The following is a 23,426-nucleotide window of genomic DNA, read 5'->3' as shown; positions in this document are numbered from 1 at the left end:
CACCGCTCCTCCAAAGGCCGCCCCATTTCACCATCATTTTTTCTAATTGCAGCACAGATTATTTTGATTCTTGTAAAAAAAAAAAAATCAATAGTGATTGTGATATACGTAGATACAAATGTTGAGCAGGTTCCAAAGATCGTTGAGACCATTGAACTCTTTTCGACCTGTCACACTACTGCCATCTTGTGGTAGCATCTGGTGTCAGGCATCAGGTCTACTGCTAAATACTTGCGTGTTATGAAAGGCAACAAGATGAGTTTATTGAGAAATGGAACAAGATATATGCATGGAAATCAAGGTTAGACAGGTGGCTGATCGGAGATCTCGCTGCCCTTGGTTGCATTTACATAACAAAGATGGAAAGTCTTTGAAGATGCATTTATCCAGCTCGGACTTCCACTGTACACAGAACGCCATTAAAACTATCATCAAGGTGAATTCTGATTACAGGAAAAGGGATTCCCACTGTTCAAAGAGAGCAACCTTGGTGAAAGACTGTGAAGATATTGGGCGACATCCCATTGAATGATTGTATCAACGGAAAGTGAAAGATCAAGTAGTTAAGAACCTTTTTGGTAAATATTAACAGCTTCTGGCATTCTGTCTCCGGAGAAGTTTCTCCAGAATGATTGGGGGAATTGATTTTATACCCCCTTGTGATTTCTCCTTCCAAACACACCCTGATAAACTGTCTTTGTTTCATTCACAGACGTCGCTGTGAAGATGTTGTGCAAGCATAACTTCCATGTTTGCATATGGAATTTGTAGATTCATCCTTTCCAAAAACAGATCTTTATTCTTAAGTGGGTGGATGGAGAAAAACATTTGGTCTGTTACTTAGTCTTAGTCTATGACGAACTCAAATTAAAGTCCCAGTGTAACCATAATGAACAGAGTTATTAAAAGTATCCCATCAGCTTTTTGATGGTTAAAACGCATTTCTCTATTCACCTATCTCTTCCCACCCTCTTTGACCATCCAGGGACAGGATTTGTCAACTGAGACTCTGCCAAATAACGTGATCCCTGGTCACACTGCTCTGTATCACGGTGTTTCGCTCCTCACTGTATATTGTTGTATGTACTGTATTGTCAATAAAAAAAAATTTTTTTTAAATAAAAATAAAATGGCAGTCTCCGCCCACACGTCTGTTCGACGTCTGTAATTGGCCCGCAGTCATAGCGCACGCGCTCATAAAGGGGAAGTAAGGAGGTCTTACTGTCACGGTCTTTCTGTCACGATAAAATAGAAATCCGTGGAAGGCTACACAAAATATCGAAATATTTTTATATATATATATATATATTTAACGCAAAAACTAAATAAATCCAGGTATATTGTTTTGGTCGGGTTTTTTTTTATATTTGAGGGTACAAATATTGTTATTTTGACGTTAAGTATAGTGACAATTATAGCCAATACTTTATTTTGAAGATCAGAACCGGAAGTACTCCTATATCAGGATCGATTTATGGACTGACTAAACTCTGCTCAACAAATCTTAGTGAACAAATCGGGCAACAGGTGAGCATGTTGGCACCTTTAACTCAAATGTTTTAAATCGTTTCACTTTACCTTCAAAATCTGATTGTGTCCGTAAATTATAAACTGTTTTATTTTTGGAAGAGGACGCCAGTTTTACCTCGGATTAGATAGTACAAACAATACAATCGCTTAATTAAAATCATGTCAGATTCATCACATTGCTTTCAAAACTCAGCAAAGGACTTTTCTGACAGTGTTGCTATCGGACATGACTAGATGAAATGTGATTCCTTGTTTAATATTTCGTCTGTCATATGGCAGCAACTTTACACCCTCCAACTAACTCAGTGTTGGCACAGATTCTCTATAAATACCTCTCTATAAACGAGCTTCCATAGTTACGTCCATACTTTTGGCTACATATTTATCCCTTAAACCTGCGAACTGAGCTATGGTGTTTTGCAGCAGCAGAGAAGGCTGACTTTCCTGCTGAACCTGTTCCCACCAGGCACATGTTCTAGGCACAGTTCACCCAAAAGGGAGCAGTTTTTAAGTTTGATCACCATATGTCATATGTCTTTTCTATAATAAATCACGCAGAACCTTATGTTAATACATCCTGATCATCCCACTGGTTATGTACCTTGTGTCTGTTCCTCAGAGAGATGTGGTGGGTGCTGCTTTTGCTCTTGGCCTTGCTGGTGCTCTTCAGCACCCTAGATGTGTGGTACTTCCTGCGGGCAGCTGTGGTTGTTCTACGGGCCTGGTTCCAGACACCAGTCTGGGATGTGACAGCTGAGCAGACCCTCACAGGCAGAGTCACGACCCACGACATTGACATGTGCCACATGAACAATGCACGTTACCTTCGTGAGTGTGACTTCGCCCGCTTTTCCCTCTACATTCGCAACGGTGTGTTCAAGGCACTGCGAGCGCTCGGAGCTTCAATGGTTGTAGGGGCAACGACCATCCGCTACCGTAGGGCTCTGTGTATTGGTGAGGGCTATGAGCTACGGAGCCGCATCGTGACATGGGACGACAAAGCCTTTTTCCTGGAGCAAAGATTTGTGTCGACAAAGGATGGATTAGTGTGCGCTGTCATGTACTGCAAGCAGAGCATCATACGGAGCAGCCCAGGCAAGATCATGGAGCACCTGTGCAAGCGTAAGGTGAGGAGCATCCCTTTCATCAAGCGTGCATGTTTTTTCACTGGAAATGTGATGAAACTAGAAGTTCTTTGTGATTGACATTGTATTTGGGGTTTATATCTTGCAGGTGGAGTGTCCCGAGTTTCCAGAGGACCTTCAGCACTGGGTCAACTTCATCTCTGCCAGTAGCCAGGCCCTCCGTACTGAGAGCGGCCTACATGAAAAGAATCAATAAGAGATAACCTAGGAAACTTCGGAGACTTTTTGTACTAACTGACTTCAAGTGCTCAGGACTAAAAGCCCCTTTTTTGTACAGTTCTGCCTGGCACACTCCTGCCTATGCCTTTAAAAATGAGCTTTACCTCTGTGCCATTAGGAACATGGGTGAACACTACAACAAAAAGTATTCCACAATGTTGGGAGACGGTACGGTACATACAGTAAATGTAAAGGATCTTTAAATAGAGGAGAAGTGGGGGGGGGGGGGGGCTTTAAAAATAGCAACATGTGGATACTGTTATATGTTGATCAAAGTCTAATTGGAATTAAGATTGATTCTATAGACTCTGTACATTGAGTTAGCTGATTTGAATTTACTGGTGCTTAGACTTTAAAAATGGAGTTTACAGTTTATACAGGGAGTAATGTCTGTATTAAAGTTTTTTAAAAAAAATATACATTTGATGTAAGTATCTAAGTTCAAAATAAAACAATAATAAAATTTGATTTATTTTTGCTTTTTAATTTGCTTGCTTTTAATTTGCTGAACAAAAAGAAAACCAGTCTGATTTTAGTTATTCGGTCTGTTAGGGCTTTATGAGTACAGAAGAAGATGAATGATCATATCTTTACACAGATTTATGTGCTTAATATCTCAATAATTATTAATCAATATAGCTATTGACATTTGAGACAAATTATTGAAATAAGCAGTAATGCAACTATATTGCAATTTTCCCCCTTGTTCCTGCTTTTTGTGTATTCCCTGTATGTTCCTGCCTTTGCTTAATAAGGTAACCCTGTACTCTAGTTTTAGTTAAAAAAAAAAAAAATTACGCTGATGATGACAGTTTCTGGAGAAAGAAGAAGAAAACCAGGAAGTTGTTACACCGCTGAGCAAAGCCAGAATTATACAGTGGGGGGAGTAGTTTAAAAAGAAGGAAAATGCATTCGACTCTTATCGGGTCGAACCGGTCGGGTCGGTACCAGAGAAGTCAGTGCGGCCGGACTGTCCCTGGCTGCCAAATCTGGGGCCTGCGCTTAAAAATGACGTCATGGCATATTTTCTCAATAAACTTTATGTAAATTGTCAAACTTCTCACGTGGACAAACATAATACCTGTATTGGCAATCCACTGTCGGAGAACGTTTATTAATGCTGGATTTGGATAATTTTTATTTTATTATTCACTTTGAAGGTTATATTTGCATTTAATGTATGTTTTTCTTAGCACATATTTAGGGCGCCAATTTTTGTGTGCGTGTATTTATATACCATATACCTTACTAACGCATTATAATGTTTTTCCGTGTGTGTGTGTGTGGTGGTGGTGGGTGTCAGGACCTGGCTGTCCTTTATCAAGAGATATAATTAATTTGAACAATAACGAGGGGTATTTTGGGTTCGTTCAGTCTTCAGCTGGGCCGTTGAAGTTCACTAATGAAACAACGAAATCAATGTGTATAGTCGAACCATATTGACTTGTATCTACGTAAGTTGTGTAAGCAGCGTTGTTATCCATCGTACCGAAAAAAATATATATCATCACATCACAGTAAGAGGTCCATTAATACCTATTTTACCTTTCCAAAAGTTTTGTCTTCAAAACCTGCTTTGAATGTTGACAATGATAATTCAAGTGAAAAGTCGTCTCCTTGTCAAATCTGCCGAAAACAAGAATAGTTTATGTTTAACTAAGAGCTCTTTAGCGGGATTAATGGTTTTGTAGGTTCCTTCTTTCAATTTATAATCGGTGGAATCGTTTTTAGTACACTACGGCCAAAAGAATTTTGCTTGCAGGCGCTTTCTCTTGGAACATTGAAATCGCCTGTACAAATTCCTTTCGATCGCTTCTTCTGTTTCCAAGGTTACGGCAGCCGCTCCATTACAGCCAATTGGAATACGTGACGCCATCTTCATGCGCAGGCCCCCGAGCCGATCTGACGTTTATTGCGTGTTCCATGGTAGCTCTCGTGTTTGTACGCACAGTAAGTTTTACAGCGCTTAAAATAGATATACGATCACACAGGCTAATCGAAAATAAAGACATTGGTGCGAAAATATTTGAAAAACTTAGAAATATGAACTCCGAATGTTTTCGGAGTGGAAAAGAGTGACTGGAAAATTGTGGCTAGGCTAGCAGAACCGGCTCTCAGCAGTTTGCACCAGCTCCATTCGAATGCACCAACTTTCTATTTTCGAGGTCTATGTGGGTAATTATGATACTACTTCCTTATTTCTGGAAATAGGCCTAGACATCTAAAAGCCAAAAACATGCGCCTAATTTTAGTTGCACTGATATTGTTGAGGTCAAATCAATATTTTCCGGTTTGGGGGGGCAGGAAAAATATGCTTAATGTAAGCGTTCGCACTGAATGAAGCTGAATATGTCACGCTGCAGCCACTCGTGCAATTCCCTTTGAAATGTACTGATTGAGATTTCTGTCATTTATGGTTGGACTGTTGTTGCAGAAAGATGCTGCTGTTGTTGCTGCTGTTGGGTGCTGCCCTCCTCCTCTTCTGCAGCCTGGATGTGTGGTACTTCCTACGGGGAGCTCGGGTGTTCATCGAGGCTTGGTTTCAACCACAGATACGGGATATTCTAGCCGAGCAGACCATTGATGGAATAGTCCTGCCACATGATTTGGACTATATGGGCCACATGAACAACTCCCGGTATCTAAGAGAGTGCGACTTTGCCCGATTTCATCACTACATGCGAAATGGGCTCTTCATGGCCTCATTCAAACTGGGCGCCAAAATGGTGGTAGGCGCCTCCACCATACGCTATCGTCGCTCTCTGGCCTTTCGGGAGGCTTTTGAGATTCGCACAAAAGTACTGGGATGGGATGACAAGGCTTTTTACTTGGAGCAGCGTTTTGTGTCCAAGAAAGATGGTTTTGTCTCTGCAATTATGCTCTGCAGGCAGAATATGGTGCGCCACAGCCCGGAGAGCATTATTGAGTTTAACTGCAAAAAGAAGGTGAGTTGGAAAATGACTTATTTTATTATTATTACAGCCTGTATCTTCTGTCACTTAAGATCAGGAAATCTGCAAACCAATAAACTAGCTCCAGATTGAGATTTTCTCTCCCTTTCAGCAGTATGGAAAATGTCTTTTGTGTGCAGGTCGAGTGCCCTGAGTTCCCTGAGGATCTCAAACACTGGATAAAATTCATCTCAGCCAGCAGCCAGGCGCTGAGAGCAGAGTGTGGCCTGGAGGACAAGAAGAAGTGAAGCCACACCATGTCAACTCGCATATCATAAGCACTGCACGCACATATACAGCAGACAGACATGCACACAAACAGTGTAGAGAGATTTTAGTCATTTCTGAGTTGGATCATTCCTGTTGTGTTTTTCCACTGTATAAATTATACAATTATATATTTAACTTGAAGATAAAAACTTGAACTATAAAGTATTCCGTGCTGAAAGTTTTTCTCAGAGAAGAAAGTGATGAAATGGCTTAGTTTTACCCTCGTAGCTTATTCAGCCTCTGATTATAAAAGTGGCTTTAGAACTCTGGAAAACTGCTTGCATTACAGATTAGCATGTAAAGATAAACCACTGAATATTTCAATGGCATCTGCGTATTTTGGAACTGATTTTTTTTCCAGTGCCTGTTTCTTTACACCTAAAGTTGTACTTTACATTTAAAATGTCAGAGAGCTCTTATAAGGTTAAATTAAGGTGTGTTGAAATACTTGAACTTGGAATTTATTCCCCTGGAAGCATTTTTGCACAAATTGTAACAAGTGAGTAGATAAACTAATTTTAGATAATCACTGAAAAAGGGAATGTTTAATTTTTGAAGATTTCATTTAAGAGAACTGTCCTGTTTTATCCTTTTCACATTAAAAAGACAGGTTTCTTTACTAGAATGACACATTAAAGACCTATAATCTCAATTTAGGTTTCAGGGGACTTCATAGTCTGCAATGCACAAGAAATGTCCAAGTTGCAATGTTACTGCAGCAGCTTTCTGAAGGCTGGGACCTTCCTCTGAATGCATGAAAGCTTTATTTGTGACCAAAGTAATGTATTCTGTTAAAACAATATATCAATTTATAAAGATGTATGTCCAACCTGCTGCCCACTTTCTTTTGGTGGAATGATAGGAAATCCTGATTGCTTATGTTTTGAAGATATGTGCTGTCCACATGTACTGTTTAGAATTTGAATTGAGAAATGCACTGAACTCTTATTTATTGTGTTTGCTCATTTATGTTGCAGTCATTTTAAATTAAAGTGCGATTTAACCTGTGCAAGGTGTCATTTATTGGTGCAAATGCCGCCTTTATAGCTGTATGCTGGCTGACGACCTCCAACGCTGCTGACCCACTCTACTCTTACCAGCAGCTTGTATTATTAATGTATTTCTATGATGTCTGCCTATTCTTTCCTCTACCTGTCCTCCCCCTTCTCCTCTCTCTCTACCCAGCTGGCCATCAGCAGGAGGGTCGCCCTACATGAGCCTTGTCCTACTCAAGGTTTCTTCCTGTTAAAGGGGAGTTTTTCCTTGCCACTGTTGCTTGTTGGGGGTCAGGCCCTGGGATTCTGTAAAGCGCCTAGAAACAATTTTGATTGTAACAGACGCTATATAAATAAAGATTGATTTGAGTTTAGTTATAGCTGTTTCATTTGCAAAGGAAATCTGTTTCATTTGCAAAGGAAATCATTTTCATTCATTGGTTCCTATGAAAATTATTGTATTAAAACATAATTACCTTTACATTACATATATTATCCTTTATTTACATTTTGAAATTCTTTTGTAATACCTCTTTTTTATATTTTAGATGTAAAACACCAACCTTTATTAAAGATGCAAGCATATTTTCTTAATAAAGTGTTTTCTTTTAAATTAATCTTTCCCTATGGTTTCAGTTCCGGTAACGTCACATCGGACACGCCCCTCTACTTCCTGTAAACAAAGCAGTTGTCTGTCACTGTTTCCTGTGTTTTCGCTCAGCTTTAGTGCTCTGTTTGTCAATTGTGATGGCTCAGGCCGGGGTGGTCCTGGACAAGGACCATTTCAGTTGTTCGATATGTCTGGATGTCCTAAAAAACCCCGTAACCATCCCTTGCGGACACAGCTACTGTTCGGATTGTATAGAGAACTACTGGGATCAGGACCAGTACCTGGCGGTTTTCTCCTGCCCCCAGTGCCGACAGAACTTTACCCCGAGGCCGGCGCTCGCCAGAAACACAATGTTGGCCGAAGTTGTGGAGAAATTTAGAAAGACTGAACTCGAGGAGGCCGCGACGACTCAGAGCCAGAACTTCGTCGAGGCCGTCGACGTAGAATGCGACGTGTGTACAGTGAGGAGAAGCAAAGCTGTCCGCTCCTGCCTGGTGTGTCTGGCCTCCTACTGCGAGCTCCATGTCCAGCCTCATTACGAGTCCGCTGCATTTAAAAAACACAAGCTGGTCTCGGCCTCCAAAATACTCCAACAGACGATTTGCAGTCAGCATAACAAGTTGTTGGAGGCGTACTGTCGCACGGACGGGCTGTGCATCTGTTATTTGTGTCTGACTGATGAGCACAAAGGACACGACACGGTGATGGCTAATGTAGAAATCCGAGAGAAGCAGGTAATCCGATTCAGATCAGACTACTGTGTGTTACAAAACCTTGCCTGGTCCAGACTTGACCACAACCATATGACTAATAAAATACAAAAACATTGAGATGGGAAGACTTGTAACCTTGTGATCTATTACGTCTTTTTCATCATTGACACTAAAAATGTATGTTTTTTTTCTTGTAGAGGCAGATCAGTGAGATGCAACAAAATGCCCAGATGAAAATTGAGCACCGAGAGAAGGAAGCCCAGGAGCTGAAACAAGCCATGTCCTATCTGACTGTAATTATATTCTGTTAAACTAAACATTAAATAAACCACATAAACAGTAAGTGTCTTATTTCCTTCTTTGGCCTATACCCTTTTGGTCAGAGTATATTGTGGCTTTGTTTTGTTGCACTGACTGCAAATGATAATCTTTTTTTAATCAGACTTTTTGGCCTTAATCTGACCTTCTCTAGCGCTCGGCTCGTGCGGCTGCTGAGAATAGCGACACCATCTTTTCGGAACTGATCCAGTCTATCGAGCTGAAGCGGTTTGAGGTGCGGGAACTGATTAAAGCCCAGGAAAAGTGCTCCGTCGGACCGGCCGAACTGCTCCTGCAGGACATCCAAAAGGAGATTGCCGAGCTCAAAACATGCGTGGCTGAGCTGAGCAAACTTTCTGAGATGGAGGACGACATTCAGTTTCTTCAGGTATTGTCGTTCGTATTTTTTCTACCTCTGTTTCCAGGACAGTAATACGCATGTAAGCCTGGTTTGTCCTCCCAGAGCTGCCAGACTCTCCAAGCTCCATCTGTGCTATCAACTCTGCCCGGAGTCGCTGTGGAGCCTCACATGACCTTTGACCCGGTGATGACGGCTCTGTCGGATTTTAAAGGGCTGTTGCAGGAGGTCTGTCAGGAAGGGTTTGTCAGCATCTACAAAAGAGGTAAATATTAAGGGTTGGCTTCTCAACATCTGATTTGTGTGGCTCTGCTGTATTGGGATGCCTTTCTTTTGTAGTGAGAGATGTCACGATTGTTGAACACATGAGTCCTGCTGCAGAGCTCCAAACCACCCAGCCCAGTGAGAGTCAAGCAGCTGTGCAAGCTGGAGCCACATCAGGTCAGCCAATCAGTTCCTGCTGAATATCAAGACTACTTTTATTTTGTTGCACTGATGCATCTTATTCTGCATCTCTAGATAATTGGTGGCAGATGGTGAGTTGGGAATTAACCAAGTCAATTGTTTGATTTTTAAGTTCTATCATTAGGATTCATTTAGTTGCTTCACTGTTTTTTAACCTACATGTTATTTTGTAAATACCTGACTAATGTGGTGTGGTTAAAATGGGAAAAACTGCTTTAAAACACATTTGGAGAAATGAGATATGAGGACTTGTTTCATGCAGAATTAGATGCATCTTGTATAGGCTCATAAGAGAAGTGCTCACCACCTCTTGTACTGTTTTGTTTGGCAAATTAGGCGACTCCAGTCAAACAGGTCTTTGCGTTCAATGGTAGCTGCACTTCAAATTTACATATTTGGTGTAAAATGCATACGTAAAATATTAGTGTCACCATGGCAACAACCAGGCAGTATTATATTCCATTATACATGATCTCTTAGTAAATAGTAAAACCAAAAGGGGCACGTTTTTTTGTTCTTGGTTATCATCTCCGTGCAGAATCCAAAGTATTAAAATGCACAAAACACAAAAATGTTTAATTAATTTAGTTTGCCAAAAAATGATATAAGTCACATGAAATCATTCAAATGAATGCAGCCAACTGTACAGTACTTGGACTCAGAGTTAGTCTTAATTACATTGACAGGACATCGGTGAACATGTGTTTTCCGTGTGTTTTTCTGACTCGGCTCAAGTGACATGATGGTAGCGCTGCAGGTTCTGCTGCTCTGAGTGCTTTTTATTTCTTTGTGTTGACAGTGACCTCACTTGCTGCCTTAGACCAAATTCCTGTAAACCCTCTCAACCCATTCCTCACTTCAGGACCTACCACTGGGAGGACTTTTGCATTCGGTAAACACGGTAAAGGAGCAATAGAAAAGTGGACGGTGTCCTGACAAAATGTCTTTCCAGACAGGACGTGTTTGTGCATGTCCATTAAAACGAAGCGGCTGCATTCTTAGAATTCTTGGATGAATTGTTGGACTGTCATGATGGACTGTTTCATTCTCTGGAGTCATTTTAGCATCCTCAGTGGAACAACCTCAGCACTCATTTAAAAAGTCTTTGTAGAATAATTCAAATTTTAAAAGTATAAGGGCGTGTCCCTTCTCAGATGTGTTGAGATTACGCTAATTTCGCTCCAGATGGCCGCAGACTGACTGTTCTCATTTGTGTTCTCAGGTACCAAATTGTCCTCAGGATCCAGACACAAGCACCTTCAAGGCCGTCGCCCTCTCTTTCGCAGGAAATAGAGGATTTCAGATGCACGGGAACGCGCCTGAATGTTTTCATACCTCAGTCTTCTGAAGTGCCGTCACTCCTAAAAATCTGCCCACCAGATTTCATAATTAAGCATTTGTAGGTTTGTTCTCATCTGCAAGACAGATTATTACAATACAGCTACAGACGGACGAATGCCACATCAGTGATAAAACCACGGCAACACATTCTAGAGCAGATATAGGATATTAGACTACAGAGCAGATGTACACACTTTATAGTATTACCATTCTTAAAGGAACTGAGATTTTGATTTTGGACTGAATTAGTTTCCATTAGAATGATTCACTTTACAGTTTTATTATTAATTTTATATTTATTTTTTTCATTCGCTTCTAGTTTTTCCTTACAGATGTGTGGAATACAGCATTGCTTTATTAAAAACACACCTGTGTAATTTACAGTTTCTCCCGTCTGGTGTTTATTTGCATGACGTAAATGTGTTGCTAATTATAAACGACTGTAGTTCAAATTAAAAGGTGTAACAGCTCGCCTACACACTAATGCTGCTTTTGTGTTGTGTGTCAGATGGCATAAATGGATATGTGTACATTTAAAGGATTGTCTTGTTTTCAGCTCAACTTCACTCAAAGTTAATCCAAAAAGGCCGTCAATGTGTATCAACTGCACAAACTTTAATGGTAAAGATGGAGTTTTATTTGTCAAGCTTCCTAATCTGGTTTCTGTTGTTGAGCATATCCTTTATTCCACAACACTGTCCTGATAAATGAGTGAAAATATATGATTTATATACAGTCTAAAGATTTCATCTCCAGGAGAGATCAAACAAACAAACTCACATCAGCATCGGTTTGTCATCCTAGAACTGTCTTTGGCCTTCCGATTAATCAATTAAGAATTGAGGATTATATTTCTGACTGATTCTGATAAACACAAGTTGTTAATGCCAAAGTGTGTGTTCTTAAGGTGATGCCAAAAATAGGCTATATTATGATGTATTGATTGATTTTCAAGTCCGTTTTGTACATATTTTTACTTTAGTGCACCCTCCCAAACACTTATCGGTCCTCCCTTGCCCTCTCTGTGATTGGGTACTTTGGAAGGAGGAGCCATTATGATCCAGGTGCGCGTCTGGCACCTTTAAGCCCCGCCCATCTGGCCATCGATAGTTTTCCGCTCGTGTTCGCCGTGAGGAAGAAATGGCAGCCGCGACGATCTCTATCGAACAGGACCAGTTCTGCTGTTCGGTGTGTCTGGAGGTTCTGAGGGACCCGGTGACGATCCCCTGCGGACACAGTTACTGCCTGGACTGCATCGAGGACTTCTGGAACCGGAGTCAACAGCGGGGGCAGTACACATGCCCCCAGTGCAGACAGGTGTTCAATCCCAAACCCCTGCTGAGCAGAAACACGGTCCTCGGCGAGGTGGTGGAGAAGTTCCTGCAGTCCGGCTCTCAGAGCCGTCATCCGGCCAAGGTGGTGAAATGCAGCGTGTGTCGGACAGCCGCCGCCGTCAAGTCCTGCCCGTTGTGCGTCCTGTCGTTCTGCCCGGCTCACCTGAGAGCCCACGACGCCAACTTTCAAGGGAAGAGGGCCCACAGGTTGATCCCGGCCATGGAGGATCTGGAAGGTCACCTGTGCCTCCATCACCACAGGTTACTGACGCTGTACTGTCGCACCGACCAGAACTGCGTGTGTTCCCACTGTGTGAAAGGGAGACACAAGAACCACGACGCCGTGTCGGTGGAGGAGCAGAGGGCAGCACAGCAGGTGCTTTGAATGTGTTGACCTTCACTTCTCACCTGAAAACGTCATTTAAATGAAGCTTTATTGACATTTGTGATTCTTCATATTTTCATATTTGAGCCCCTTTACGTCACCAGGGTTAGACCTGTTTAAACTGGCCTGGATGTATTGACTTCTATATTTGGACTGAGTCAACAAAAAGGCCTTTTGTGGTAAATGAAGTCCTTGTGATAAAAACACATGCACTTTCTTCCATTGAAGTTTGATAGGGTTTTTTAAATGGAACCTATTAGAGGTGGAAATGTGAAAGAACAGATTTAATGAACTTCTATTTCTCCAAGTGCCTGTTTAAGTTCCCAAATGTTACTAATTATGAGAAGCCAAATTTCAACCATGTACAGTGTTGGAGAAATCTTTTTTTTTAAAAAATAATTTAATGAAGAATAATCCATATTGTCTTTAAACTTAACCTTTAACTTGCCATCAATTTAACTTTATACAGTGTGTGTTACAAGTCCCTTGGTGCAATATAATCGTATTAGGCAGCAGTTAAATCAAGCCTATAATTGACTCTGATGGCCGTATCTCATCATCAATGTCTGATCTAATCATGGGTAAATATCAGGACCAATTTATATTACAAATTGAGAGTAATTTAAAAAAAAAAATAAATCTGTTGGTGAGATTAGAGCATTACTCAACAACAAAACCAGCAAAATTTGTGATTGAGCAACATCCCCCATCGTGCATTTGTGGGAAATCTACCCTGTAGCCGCTGACATTAGGGCTTTTTTGGTAATCTAATAGCCTGCATGAACTGCTGACAGCACTGATAAACAGGTCAGCTCTCTGGTGCCTGAAGATAGAGCGTGCCTTTCATTTCAAATATTGAGTCAGGAGTGTGAACCGGGTCTCACGGCCGCTGTGATATTACGGCATCAGATGGAGACGGCGGGACCAAAGAGCCCTGTTCCCCGCAGGTGAAAGCCGATCCTTTTGACTGTGTAATCGAAAGTTTCCATCTTGACAGTCAAGCGTGGAAGCGCTATTGGGCTGCGCCGCCTTAAGGAGCATCCTGTGCGATACTCATCTTTTGTTTTTTTTTTCCTCCCCAGAAAAAGCTGCAGGAAGCCTCTTTGAAGTCTGAGCAGAAATTGAAAGACACGGAGAAAGAACTTCGATATGTTGTCCGCTTCATCAAGGTGAGTGTGGCTTTTATAATCTATTGTGGCTGATAACTTTTTTTTTTGGGACATGTTTGATGAGCAATGGGACAAACTTTGCAGCACTCGGCGGAAGCGGCGGCCGAGGAGAGCGAGAGGATCTTCTCCAGACTGATCCGCTCTATCGAGAAGCAGAGCGGCGAGGTGAAGGAGCTGATCCGGCTCCAGGAGAAGGCGGCCGTGGGTAAGGTTGAAGAGATGCTGGAGAAGATCCAGAGGGAGATGGCAGATCTCAGGAGGGCGGAAGGCGAGCTGCAGAAACTTTCTGGCAACGAGGACCACGTCCAGTTCCTTCAGGTAGGCAGCAACCCGGCTCAGACAGTGGGAACAGGATTGTCCAGACTTGAGATGTATTTAATCTCTGGAGTGAGGTGTTCAACTGTCCCTCACTTTTTTCTTGACACATTGATCATTTTTATCTACATATGTGGGGGGAAAAAAGAAATTGACCTTTTCCTTTCATAAAAAACAACTTACAGAAGATGCATGATCTGAACTCAACCCCGGTGGTTAGCTTCATCGTGTGGTGTTCAAACTCTGCCCTACAGGATTGCAAAGCTCTTCACTTCCCAGCGTCGGCTATAGAGATGCCGAACACCGACGCTCTTCCCTATCTGATGTACAAAAGCATGAGAGAAGCAATGACGGACCTCAGGCTCGGTCTGGGCGAAATGCTCGATCGAGAATTGAGCAGGATCTCCGATAAAGGTGCACCTAACAACTCCATTAATGCAATCGTTTCCAGAAACGTGGACTAAGTTTTAAAATTTTCCTAGTAATTTCCCTGAAGAAAACCAGCAATCAAAGCGGCATCGAAAAGAATAAAGGTACGAGGACACTTTAGTTTCCTATTACGAGTTGAGTTCTTGCTTCGGTGAGATTTAACACCCGTCATGTCCTGCGTCAACAGCCCCTGACCAGTCCTACAATTTGGACCCAAAGACCAGAGCTGATTTTCTACAATGTGAGTACATTCCCAGCGTTCCTCCTCCTGAATTCTGTCACCTCTGCCTGATGTCTGACAGCCAATCCGTCCAGATTACAGCGACATAACACTGGACCCAAACACGGCCAACCCTTATCTCAGCTTCTCCGACGGTCGCAGAGAGGTCACCACGCGTTTCGAGGCGCAGCCCTACCCGGACCACCCGGCTCGCTTCACCAGCTGGGCCCAGGTGCTGTGCTGCGCCGGGATGGCCGGCCGCTGCTACTGGGAGGTGGAGTGGAGCGGCACCGGAGGAGTTTCCATCGGCATCTGCTACAAAAACATGAGCCGGTGTGGAGGAGGCAGCGACAGCAAGCTGGGCCACAACTCCAAGTCCTGGAGTTTGGACTGCTCCTACACGTCTTGTTTGTTTCAGCATAATAAGGAGAGCGTGGCCGTCACGACGCCCTGCAGCAGCAGGGTGGGTGTGTATCTGGACTTTAGGGCTGGAACGTTGTCTTTTTACAATGTCTCTAGCGCGACGGTCCTGCTGCATAAGGTCCAGACGACATTCAGCCAGCCTGTGTATCCGGGGTTTTGGGTGGGGTTGGGCTCGTCTCTTAAGCTGTGCTGTCTCTAACTGTTGGTAACCTGTGCACTTATGGATCCCATACCTTTAAGAACAACAAAACAACTTTTGTGTCAAAACCTGACATTTTATTAATGCAAATCTGGAGCAGCAGCAACACTGGTGGATCCGTCAGGATCTTAGATCTTATTGAAGGCAGCGACATCCACACTCTGGACCTACAAGAGGGGGGGAAAAAAAATAAAAATTACATTAATCACATTAATCTAATTTGATAGCAAATGCGTTCAAAAGATTGTCAACTACAGCATAACAATGTTTGAGCCAGAACACTTTCGTCCATTTAATCGTTTTCTCATCTAAACCATTAAACACATGACTTTCTTCAATTTTCCGGTCTGCTTTCTCTTTAGGGTTACAGACATTTCATTTCTCCAGGATGATTCTTTCCTGGTTGTGTATGAAATGATCTCCACTGCGTGATGGAGACTTCAGGCAGAGGCTTTATAGGCCACAATGCCACGTTCCTCAATTAAGGCCTGGAAGCACCCATTGATGTCACTAATGTCATTAAAACAATTAAGCCACATTTACACAGCCTGCAACATAAGGTCAGGGGAGAAATGTGATTACTGACCTCTTGAATTTGTCTCCCCATGCAACACAGCCAGAAAACTAATGTGTATGTGCAACGAAACATGTAACCTGCCCCCTTGTGTGTACATTAAAACTTTGGATCAGGTTAACATGATGTCTAAAATAACAGCATTAGTCCAACAGAAAAGTATTAATACTAGAGAGGCGCTACCAAAGACTCCAACACAAAGGACAGAACAGAAGCATCACAGTACAGCATGCTGAACTATGGTGGAGTTAGCACCACCAATAAGAAAAGACTTGTCATGCATTTTGAGGAAAATAGTCAAAGTGTGGACAATAAACTAAATCCAATTAAGAAAATTTTCTAAATTTAATGTCGAATGAGGTTGACCTTGAGACTAATAAGCAGCACATGCGAATGTTTCTACAAAATGCAGTGTAGGTGGATCTATACGTCAGACGCTGAAGTTAGCCTCTGATTCGTAGCTTACTATTCGGCATTTAAGAGGAAGTCCACTATTGGATTTATGAAATTTATTCCATTTGTGAAAATGTAAAATTTCTGACATAATTGATCTCAGATATCTATCTATCTATCCATCTATATAAAGTGTTAGATATTCTGTATAAGGCTTGTATAATGTTTTCAAATGGATAAAATGTACAGAGACAAAATGGATTTATTTTCCTCTCACCTTCTCCCTTGACTGCTGTGTAGGAAATTTTCACTTAACTTCTCCCTTAACTGCTAATAGGAAGCTGGGAATCAAAGTCACTTCAAAGTCCTAAAAGTGATGTTTGGGAGCCAAGAGAGAAAGCATTTCTTTGCTACTACAGCCGAGACCAAAGTATAGTTTCACTCCTGACTACCTGCAAGGCTTTTTGTAGAAGCAGCCACATATTCTGGTTGTTACAGTCTCAACAGGTCGACTTTATTCATGACGTTTTTCTTGAAGTGCATGATAAATTTCCCCGCCTTAACGGCAGTCCTAATACTTTCCCATACTGATCAGACACTGCAGCACTGATTCATTATTGTCCGGTGATGGGAAGCCCTCACATGACAATCCTAAATGAGATGCTACCTGGGTCGTTACTCACAAAGTCCTCGAATTTGGTGATCTCCTCCTCCAGGATGTCCGTGCCAACTTTGTCATCTTCAACCACACAGTTGATCTGCAGCTTCTTGATGCCATAGCCAACTGGCACCAGTTTGGAGGCGCCCCACAGGAGCCCATCCATCTGCACCGAGCGCACGCACTTCTCCAGCATTGACATGTCCGTCTCATCGTCCCACTTAGAAAAAAATAAAGAGAGGATTTGTAAATCTTCAGATGTGAATATGGCCAGTGCCAGATAAAACGCCACAGCTGTTGCGTACAGGCTTCACATCCAGCAGGATAGATGATTTGGCAATGAGGGCAGGTTTCTTGGACTTCTTGGCAGCGTAGGCATCCAGACGCTCCTGCTTGATGCGGGCTGTGTCCTCATCCTCTTCATCGCTGCCAAACAAATCTAAGTCATCGTCGTCGTCGTCACCGTTTGCCACCTGTTTCACTGGTGCGGCCTGGACTGGAGCGGCCTGGTAGAAACAATGTTTTTTTGTTGTGAAACAAACAAATCTGGACAATCTCCCAAGTTTAACATGTTCTTAGTCACCTACCTTGGCACATGGGACAGCCGCTTTAGTAGGAGCCTTTTCCAAAACAGCCACTCTGGACTCCAGTTTCTGTAGTGCAGCCTTCATGTTCTCCACCACTAATGGGCAAACGTAATAACGCGTGGGTTAACTCGACAATGAATTCTGCGAGCGAATTAAAGCCGAGTCACACACCTTTGTGCAGGCTCTGGTTTTCCAGTTCCAGGCTCTTCATTCGTGAAACCAGCTCTTGATCCCCATGTGAGGAAGACTTTGGAAGAATGAATGATGGTTAACAACAAGTAGGCATCCGTGTTGATAGCCAACCTCAATCTGGAGGTGGAAAACACGCCAGCCAAAGGCACAACATGCTACTCTTATTGCACAAAGCTGATCTGGACACAGCTTACACACTGTCAGATGCGTTTGCAGTGCAGCATGCAGCCAAAATTACCCTTACCCAACAATTGATTCAAGTAGTTGAGTATAGGAACAGTTTGACATTTTTCTGGATCATTTACTTTATTCTGGCGAGTATTAACACCGTCACACTCCTCCATTTCATGCAATGTTCATGTAAATGCAGCGAAAACAGGTTATGAATATTAGATGGGTGTGTATATGGTGTGTAATGTGTTAGTCACTGATGGACTTTGTGTTAATGTGTGACAAACCCCAAACTTGATATGATAAAGTTTGAACGACTGGAAATAGCCATTTTTAAAAAAATGACAAACTATTCCTTTCAGTTTCAATTAGGATTTCTAATTAAATCTTTATAAAAGCTTGAAAGATGGGAGACAAAGACCTTCAAATTTACACTGTACAGCAATTTTTGGTAGCAGATGGCAAATAAAAGGCGAAAAATGGCAATGGTGGAGGCGTTGATGCAGTGATAATTACAGCACACCCCAGGCAGCTGCAGGAACAGCTCTCACACTGGATCAGCGCCACTGCATGCAGGCGGGTTCAGTGCGTTTGGATGACAACTTACGTTTCTATGCTGTCGTTTCTGATGGCGCCCTTTGGCCTGATGCGTGGCCGTTTTCACCTGTACAAGTGGTGTACGAGGTGAAGGTACAAAAAGGGGGGAACACAAGGACACATTGTGGTTTTATGTTCAGTTTGGGGTTAAATATGCTGCAACAGACCAGTTCTAGCGACAGTAAAATCTAAATATCACAATAAAGACCCTTCTCCAGAAGCTTGTTGTGTCTTTAACCTATCAGCTGTTGGCAGAGGAGGGGGCAATTAAACTATTTGTCCATTTGTTGATCCCAGTCAGTTACTGTACATTAGAGGAACACAAAGCCAGGTACAGACATGGAACTTTGCCTTAATGTATCAAAGGCTACGCACACCTTGGCAACAGATACGAATATACACAAACCCAGGCTGACAAGATGAACCTGGAACTCTCCCAGTGCAGCCGTCCTGTTCCCAGCGGGTTTTTTTTTTTTGTTTTTTAATCTGCGACTGAAACTGCTGACCATGCAGAAAACTCCCAGAAACCCAAAGTAGTATTGTAGTGTCTAGGCTTCAATGATAGTGGTTTTTGTGGCTGCAAAGTGCTTAAAAGCAGGTGAATTCATAATAGCCTTAATTTAAGAATGTTAAATCTCAAAATTCAATAGCAAGCTGGCAATATATAAACACTCCCAAGTTCTGTTTTTGATCAATATTTTTCAAGAAAGCAGGGTTGTCATAGTTGATAAACTAGCTCAGTCACCATTCAGTGAACATGTTGCTTTGAAGGTTTCCTGTAAGCTTTATAATCAGGCATCTGTTGGACCATTATCAATAGCTCTTTGATCCAAGCAGACAGCGCCATTTTTCAACTTAACCCCGCAAAACAGAAGGTAGACAAATCATCCGAGCTCTGTAGCCTTTCCTGTAAAAGTTGGGTCCTTCAGAAACTGATCCATCATCACTCCCAAATGTGATGCATTCATCACTGTGATACACAGGGGCTGAGTAAACTTCTCACTATAAGATGGCTCGTGACGTATTTTTAGCACAAACGCCATCATCTTCCCTTACTGCCTGATCTTTTCATAAATATTCCATTTCACTTGGACTTGACCCTGGCTCCGGTCTCTGTAGAACCACGGTACTGTTGCCATGGATGTCCAAAGGAGCGACAGCTGCCCGGTCACCTGGCCTGTCTCTCACTCTGGTGAGCCACTTCTAAACTGGGACGCTTAACTCTTGTCCACACAGCTGCTTTAACCACAGCAGTGATGTAACCATTGGTTTATCTCCGAGGCCAGAGACTCAGAGTGTGTCATTCGGGAATCCACCGGCCACTCCAACGCCAGCAAAAGAAGGGAGAGGACATGGAAATAAATGTTGTCTAAAATAAAAATCTGTAACTAGTATGTTTGTTAATTATTTTATGGAAATTCCCTATGGTCTTTTCTACCTGTTGCTGCTGTGGGGCAGGGCCGTTGGCTCCCTCGTAAAAGCGTTTTTCTGCTTCATCAAAGCGGTGTTTATCGAACCATACGTTCTCTGAGGCAAGGCACTGCAGTCCACTCATGTTGATACTGAGAGAGAAAGAGATAATTCAGACAAGTTAGACATAACTAGACAATCCTGCCCTTCTACTTGCACCATGATCCACAGAACAGCCAATAATTGACGATTAGTGACATGGGTCGATTAGACGCGCCACCATGACATGACGGTTTAAACATGAAGCAGAAATGTTGGAGGTGTGAAAGCAAAGAGGTTATAACAAAACAGTGCAGATTGCAGGAATCTCAGTCAATATAACTTCAGGCATCAGCTTAAATTAAACGATGAAACGGAGGTATTCTGGCTAGTCTCATTTTGCTGACTCGAATGCAGCAGACCTGCATGTACACATTCCACAGTCAGTGGAACACAGTTGCTGCATGGGCAGAGACTGGATTATTAAACAAAGGGCCAGCTAAGACCCACTAACAACCCCTTAGTGGTGGCTGAACTATGCTGTGTGAAACATGTGTGGTATTCTTGACTCATCTTACAGCAAATACAAGACCACCAAATAAACCACTGCAAATTTGGCAAGCTACGGAGATAGCAGCTAAACTAACTAGCCGCGGCAGCTCCACATACTGCACTGGAGTTAATCAGAGTGGTTCAGCCCTGCCGAGTCAAGAGATTGACATAATTCAAATAAACGAGGACGCTGCATTAGGAAAATGTGACATGCATCCAAAATAACATCTCTCCAAAGCTGCATATCAAACGTGGACCCATCGTCTATTCACTCATTTGCCATTGGCACGAGAAGCACGATACACAAGTAAGCATAAAAAAAAAAAAAAAAAGGGGCCAAAATGCAGCCATCTGAAATTAAACACTGTATTTAAATTTGTCAGCCAGAAACACACATCATGCCTAAACAATTCCCAGTTGGAGCAGTCATACTTGTCCCTCAGAGTCCAGCTTTCCGTCTCAGAGAGGCCTCTCTTCCTCTGGGTGGGTGTTTTGCTGCTCTTGGCCCTGGGCTCCGTCTCAGAGGAGGTACGATTTCGGCCTCTAATGCTTTGATGATGGTGGGTACCAGATGATTTCATGGGAGCAGCGGGGTGTCCCTTGTTCTGATGCAGACTACGGGACAGCCCAGACTGGGAGCCAAAGTAGCTCCGAGTATTTGGGCTCCGTGGAGAAGATGACAGCACTTCATTGCTATTAGACCGAGCCCAGCATTGGTCAGTGCTCTCTGCCTGCTCAAAGGCACTGCGGTGGTACATCAGGCCTTGTGCCGGTATACACTGCAGGAAAGGGCTTCGAGCATAGGAAGAGGTGGCGTCAGCTGAAGGGCTGAGCCACTCCTCCTCTGCCCCAGAGCTCTCCGACTGGGACAAACGGGAGTGTCGACGCACCCTTCCAAACTGGGCTTTGCTCTTGATGATGCTCCTTTCCAGAGATGGGTTTTTGCTCCTTTCCAGAGATGGGTTATTACTCAGTGACAAATCTCCCAAAGGCAAAGCATGTGGAAGGTTTGGCAGAGGATCCCCCATTTTTCTTTTCTACAGATTTTGTGTCAGGTTGCGAAAAAAGCAATAAGGTTCAGTATCAAGTCACCAATAAGTACGCTCATTAAGCACTGCAGCTCCAGTATGTGCTGAAGTACATTCAGTTGGGGGTAACAAAAACTACAACAGCTTAATTTAAAAAAAAAAAAAAAAAATCAACTAGATATCACTTGTGAATACAAAAATATATTAATTGCACATTTCAATTTATAAAAGCAAAGAATAATTAAAAGCTGGGTTAGTGCCATTTACTTGATTTAAAATAAAATCTAGACCATATTATGTCAAGTGAATTGATTCCAATTCAAACCTCCCACAGAGAATTATGTCATGAACAGTGAAAACTGTGATTCAGCACCACAAATCACTGGAACCCCAGCTTTCATATTTAATTACACTGTATGTGGGTCAAATTCTGTATGGCTCACCTTCGCTTGGGCATGCTGCAAAACATAGTTCAAAAAGGTCAGTAAAAGGTCAGGGGGAAAAATAAAAGAGGTCAGTATGTTCCAATATTTGTTTCAATTTTGATTCAGAATATCCTGATGTGCCTCGTTTCTGTTTTCCTGTGGGGAAATTTCATGCACTGCTGTTTTTTAACAAACTGTTCAACCCATATGAATTGTCACTGAATCAAAATTGGAATTAGATTATTGACAACGCTTCAGAAAGCAGCAGATCCGTGTGTATCGTGCTTTTTTCTTTTCTTTCTCCCCACTTCAATGCTTTTAATAAGATGGCAATAATGCTAAACAAAAAGCATGAAATTTAAAATGACATTGCAGAAACAGGGAAAAAATGTTACGTTTTAAAGCAACATGCAAGTGCCTAGAACCATTGTGACAGACTGATGTCATGTTATTGATTATCAATCGTTGATCGCCATGAGAGAATTTATTTTATTAAATAATTTTGCTCTGAATCATTTGGCTTGCATTAATTGTGTGCATGCAAGGTCATATGCATAAAAGTAGTCACCAGGAGCCGAGAAATGATTAACTTTTCACCTCATTTGCAGAAGGATTCAAATGTAATTCCTTTATCAGAGTCTGTCTGAACTTGCCCGAGCGGTTCTACTCTCTGCTGCATTCTAATTACAGCGTTTTTTATTTGAAAAGATTAATTAAACTGATTTTGCGACACTGTTTAACAGCTGGAAGGCAATCTGCTAAAAAGACGATTCAATCACTCACATTTGCTAGTAGGAATCGAGAAAAAATTAGAAACATTCAAAACCAGTATAAGAACTAATCCAGATATTCATAAAATTAAGTGCGTTAGAACGTTCATAAGAGTATTTGTTCTATATTCGACCAACACAAACGGGGATTATAAATATCTTCAATTCGCAAACGACTTGTCATCTGACACTACCTGAATTGAGAGGTCAGTATTTTGTATTTAATCAAATGGTAAATATTTAAGACAACAGACAGTGGTATTATTATATTTTATCATTTTCCCCTAAAGCTAAAGTTACAGGAGTTTTTGACAGCAGCAACTGGTACTTCTGTCGACCACGTGGCGCTTTACAGCCAAGGTTTCGGAGCATTTAAGATATAATCAAGCACTACTGTGATTTATATGCTCGAAGTCATAAAAATACAACTTTACTGAACTTACTCTGAGCTGAAAATCGACGTTTTATGGCTCGGGAAGTGTCACTTAGCGTGCCGCTTCAGAGTAATCCGACGGGAGAAGAGAGCGCCCCGTGACGGGTCTCGTCTATTCTTATAAACTGGTGGGGGGCGACGAAATGGTGAGATCAATCGCACACTTGATAAAATTTGTTCAACAAAACCATACCTTCAACATTTTGAG

The 23,426-nt window shown here is 42.2% G+C and overlaps 4 protein-coding genes across 11 annotated transcripts; 3 read left to right on the top strand and 1 right to left on the bottom strand.

Annotated features, from left to right (window-relative positions):
* The first annotated feature begins 1,425 nt into the window (after window positions 1–1,425).
* LOC130539263 (protein THEM6-like) lies at window positions 1,426–3,362 on the top strand. Its single transcript, XM_057057476.1, has 3 exons — window positions 1,426–1,527; window positions 2,152–2,657; window positions 2,764–3,362. The coding sequence occupies exons 2-3, from the start codon at window positions 2,154–2,156 to the stop codon at window positions 2,869–2,871; spliced, it is 612 nt and encodes a 203-aa protein (XP_056913456.1). The 5' UTR covers window positions 1,426–1,527; window positions 2,152–2,153; the 3' UTR covers window positions 2,872–3,362.
* Window positions 3,363–4,685: 1,323 nt separating this feature from the next.
* si:ch73-52e5.2 (protein THEM6) lies at window positions 4,686–7,122 on the top strand. 3 transcript variants are annotated; one of them, XM_057055674.1, is made up of 3 exons: window positions 4,686–4,844; window positions 5,329–5,839; window positions 5,986–7,122. In XM_057055674.1, the coding sequence occupies exons 2-3, from the start codon at window positions 5,333–5,335 to the stop codon at window positions 6,091–6,093; spliced, it is 615 nt and encodes a 204-aa protein (XP_056911654.1). In that variant the 5' UTR covers window positions 4,686–4,844; window positions 5,329–5,332; the 3' UTR covers window positions 6,094–7,122. The 3 variants fall into 3 exon arrangements, with proteins under 3 accessions (XP_056911654.1, XP_056911658.1, XP_056911657.1); XM_057055678.1 differs by lacking the exon at window positions 4,686–4,844 and adding an exon at window positions 4,865–5,065; XM_057055677.1 differs by lacking the exon at window positions 4,686–4,844 and adding an exon at window positions 4,865–5,069.
* Window positions 7,123–7,775: 653 nt separating this feature from the next.
* On the top strand, window positions 7,776–15,727 carry LOC130539017 (E3 ubiquitin/ISG15 ligase TRIM25-like). Its single transcript, XM_057057082.1, has 15 exons — window positions 7,776–8,454; window positions 8,631–8,726; window positions 8,906–9,139; window positions 9,215–9,374; window positions 9,449–9,550; window positions 10,374–10,475; window positions 10,797–10,856; window positions 11,960–11,979; window positions 12,026–12,625; window positions 13,717–13,803; window positions 13,888–14,121; window positions 14,373–14,532; window positions 14,601–14,651; window positions 14,735–14,788; window positions 14,863–15,727. The coding sequence occupies exons 1-15, from the start codon at window positions 7,858–7,860 to the stop codon at window positions 15,387–15,389; spliced, it is 3,084 nt and encodes a 1,027-aa protein (XP_056913062.1). The 5' UTR covers window positions 7,776–7,857; the 3' UTR covers window positions 15,390–15,727.
* Window positions 15,445–23,361, bottom strand: LOC130538294 (elongation factor 1-delta-like). 6 transcript variants are annotated; one of them, XM_057055669.1, is made up of 9 exons: window positions 23,229–23,343; window positions 22,034–22,048; window positions 20,000–20,123; window positions 18,572–18,628; window positions 17,773–17,848; window positions 17,602–17,696; window positions 17,320–17,520; window positions 17,040–17,234; window positions 15,445–15,556 (listed from the first exon to the last, which is right to left on the bottom strand). In XM_057055669.1, exons 2-9 carry the CDS (start codon window positions 22,045–22,047, stop codon window positions 15,518–15,520), a joined length of 801 nt encoding a protein of 266 aa, XP_056911649.1. In that variant the 5' UTR covers window position 22,048; window positions 23,229–23,343; the 3' UTR covers window positions 15,445–15,517. The 6 variants fall into 6 exon arrangements, with proteins under 6 accessions (XP_056911649.1, XP_056911647.1, XP_056911650.1 ...); XM_057055667.1 differs by lacking the exon at window positions 22,034–22,048 and adding an exon at window positions 20,995–21,599 and having other exon boundaries at window positions 23,229–23,329; XM_057055670.1 differs by lacking the exon at window positions 22,034–22,048 and having other exon boundaries at window positions 23,229–23,361.
* Window positions 23,362–23,426: the final 65 nt, after the last annotated feature.

This window comes from Takifugu flavidus, chromosome 15, assembly GCF_003711565.1.
Source record: "Takifugu flavidus isolate HTHZ2018 chromosome 15, ASM371156v2, whole genome shotgun sequence".
NCBI lineage: Eukaryota > Metazoa > Chordata > Actinopteri > Tetraodontiformes > Tetraodontidae > Takifugu > Takifugu flavidus.
The sequence above is the reverse complement of the archived record's forward strand: the minus strand, read 5'-3'. Positions and strand labels throughout refer to the sequence as shown.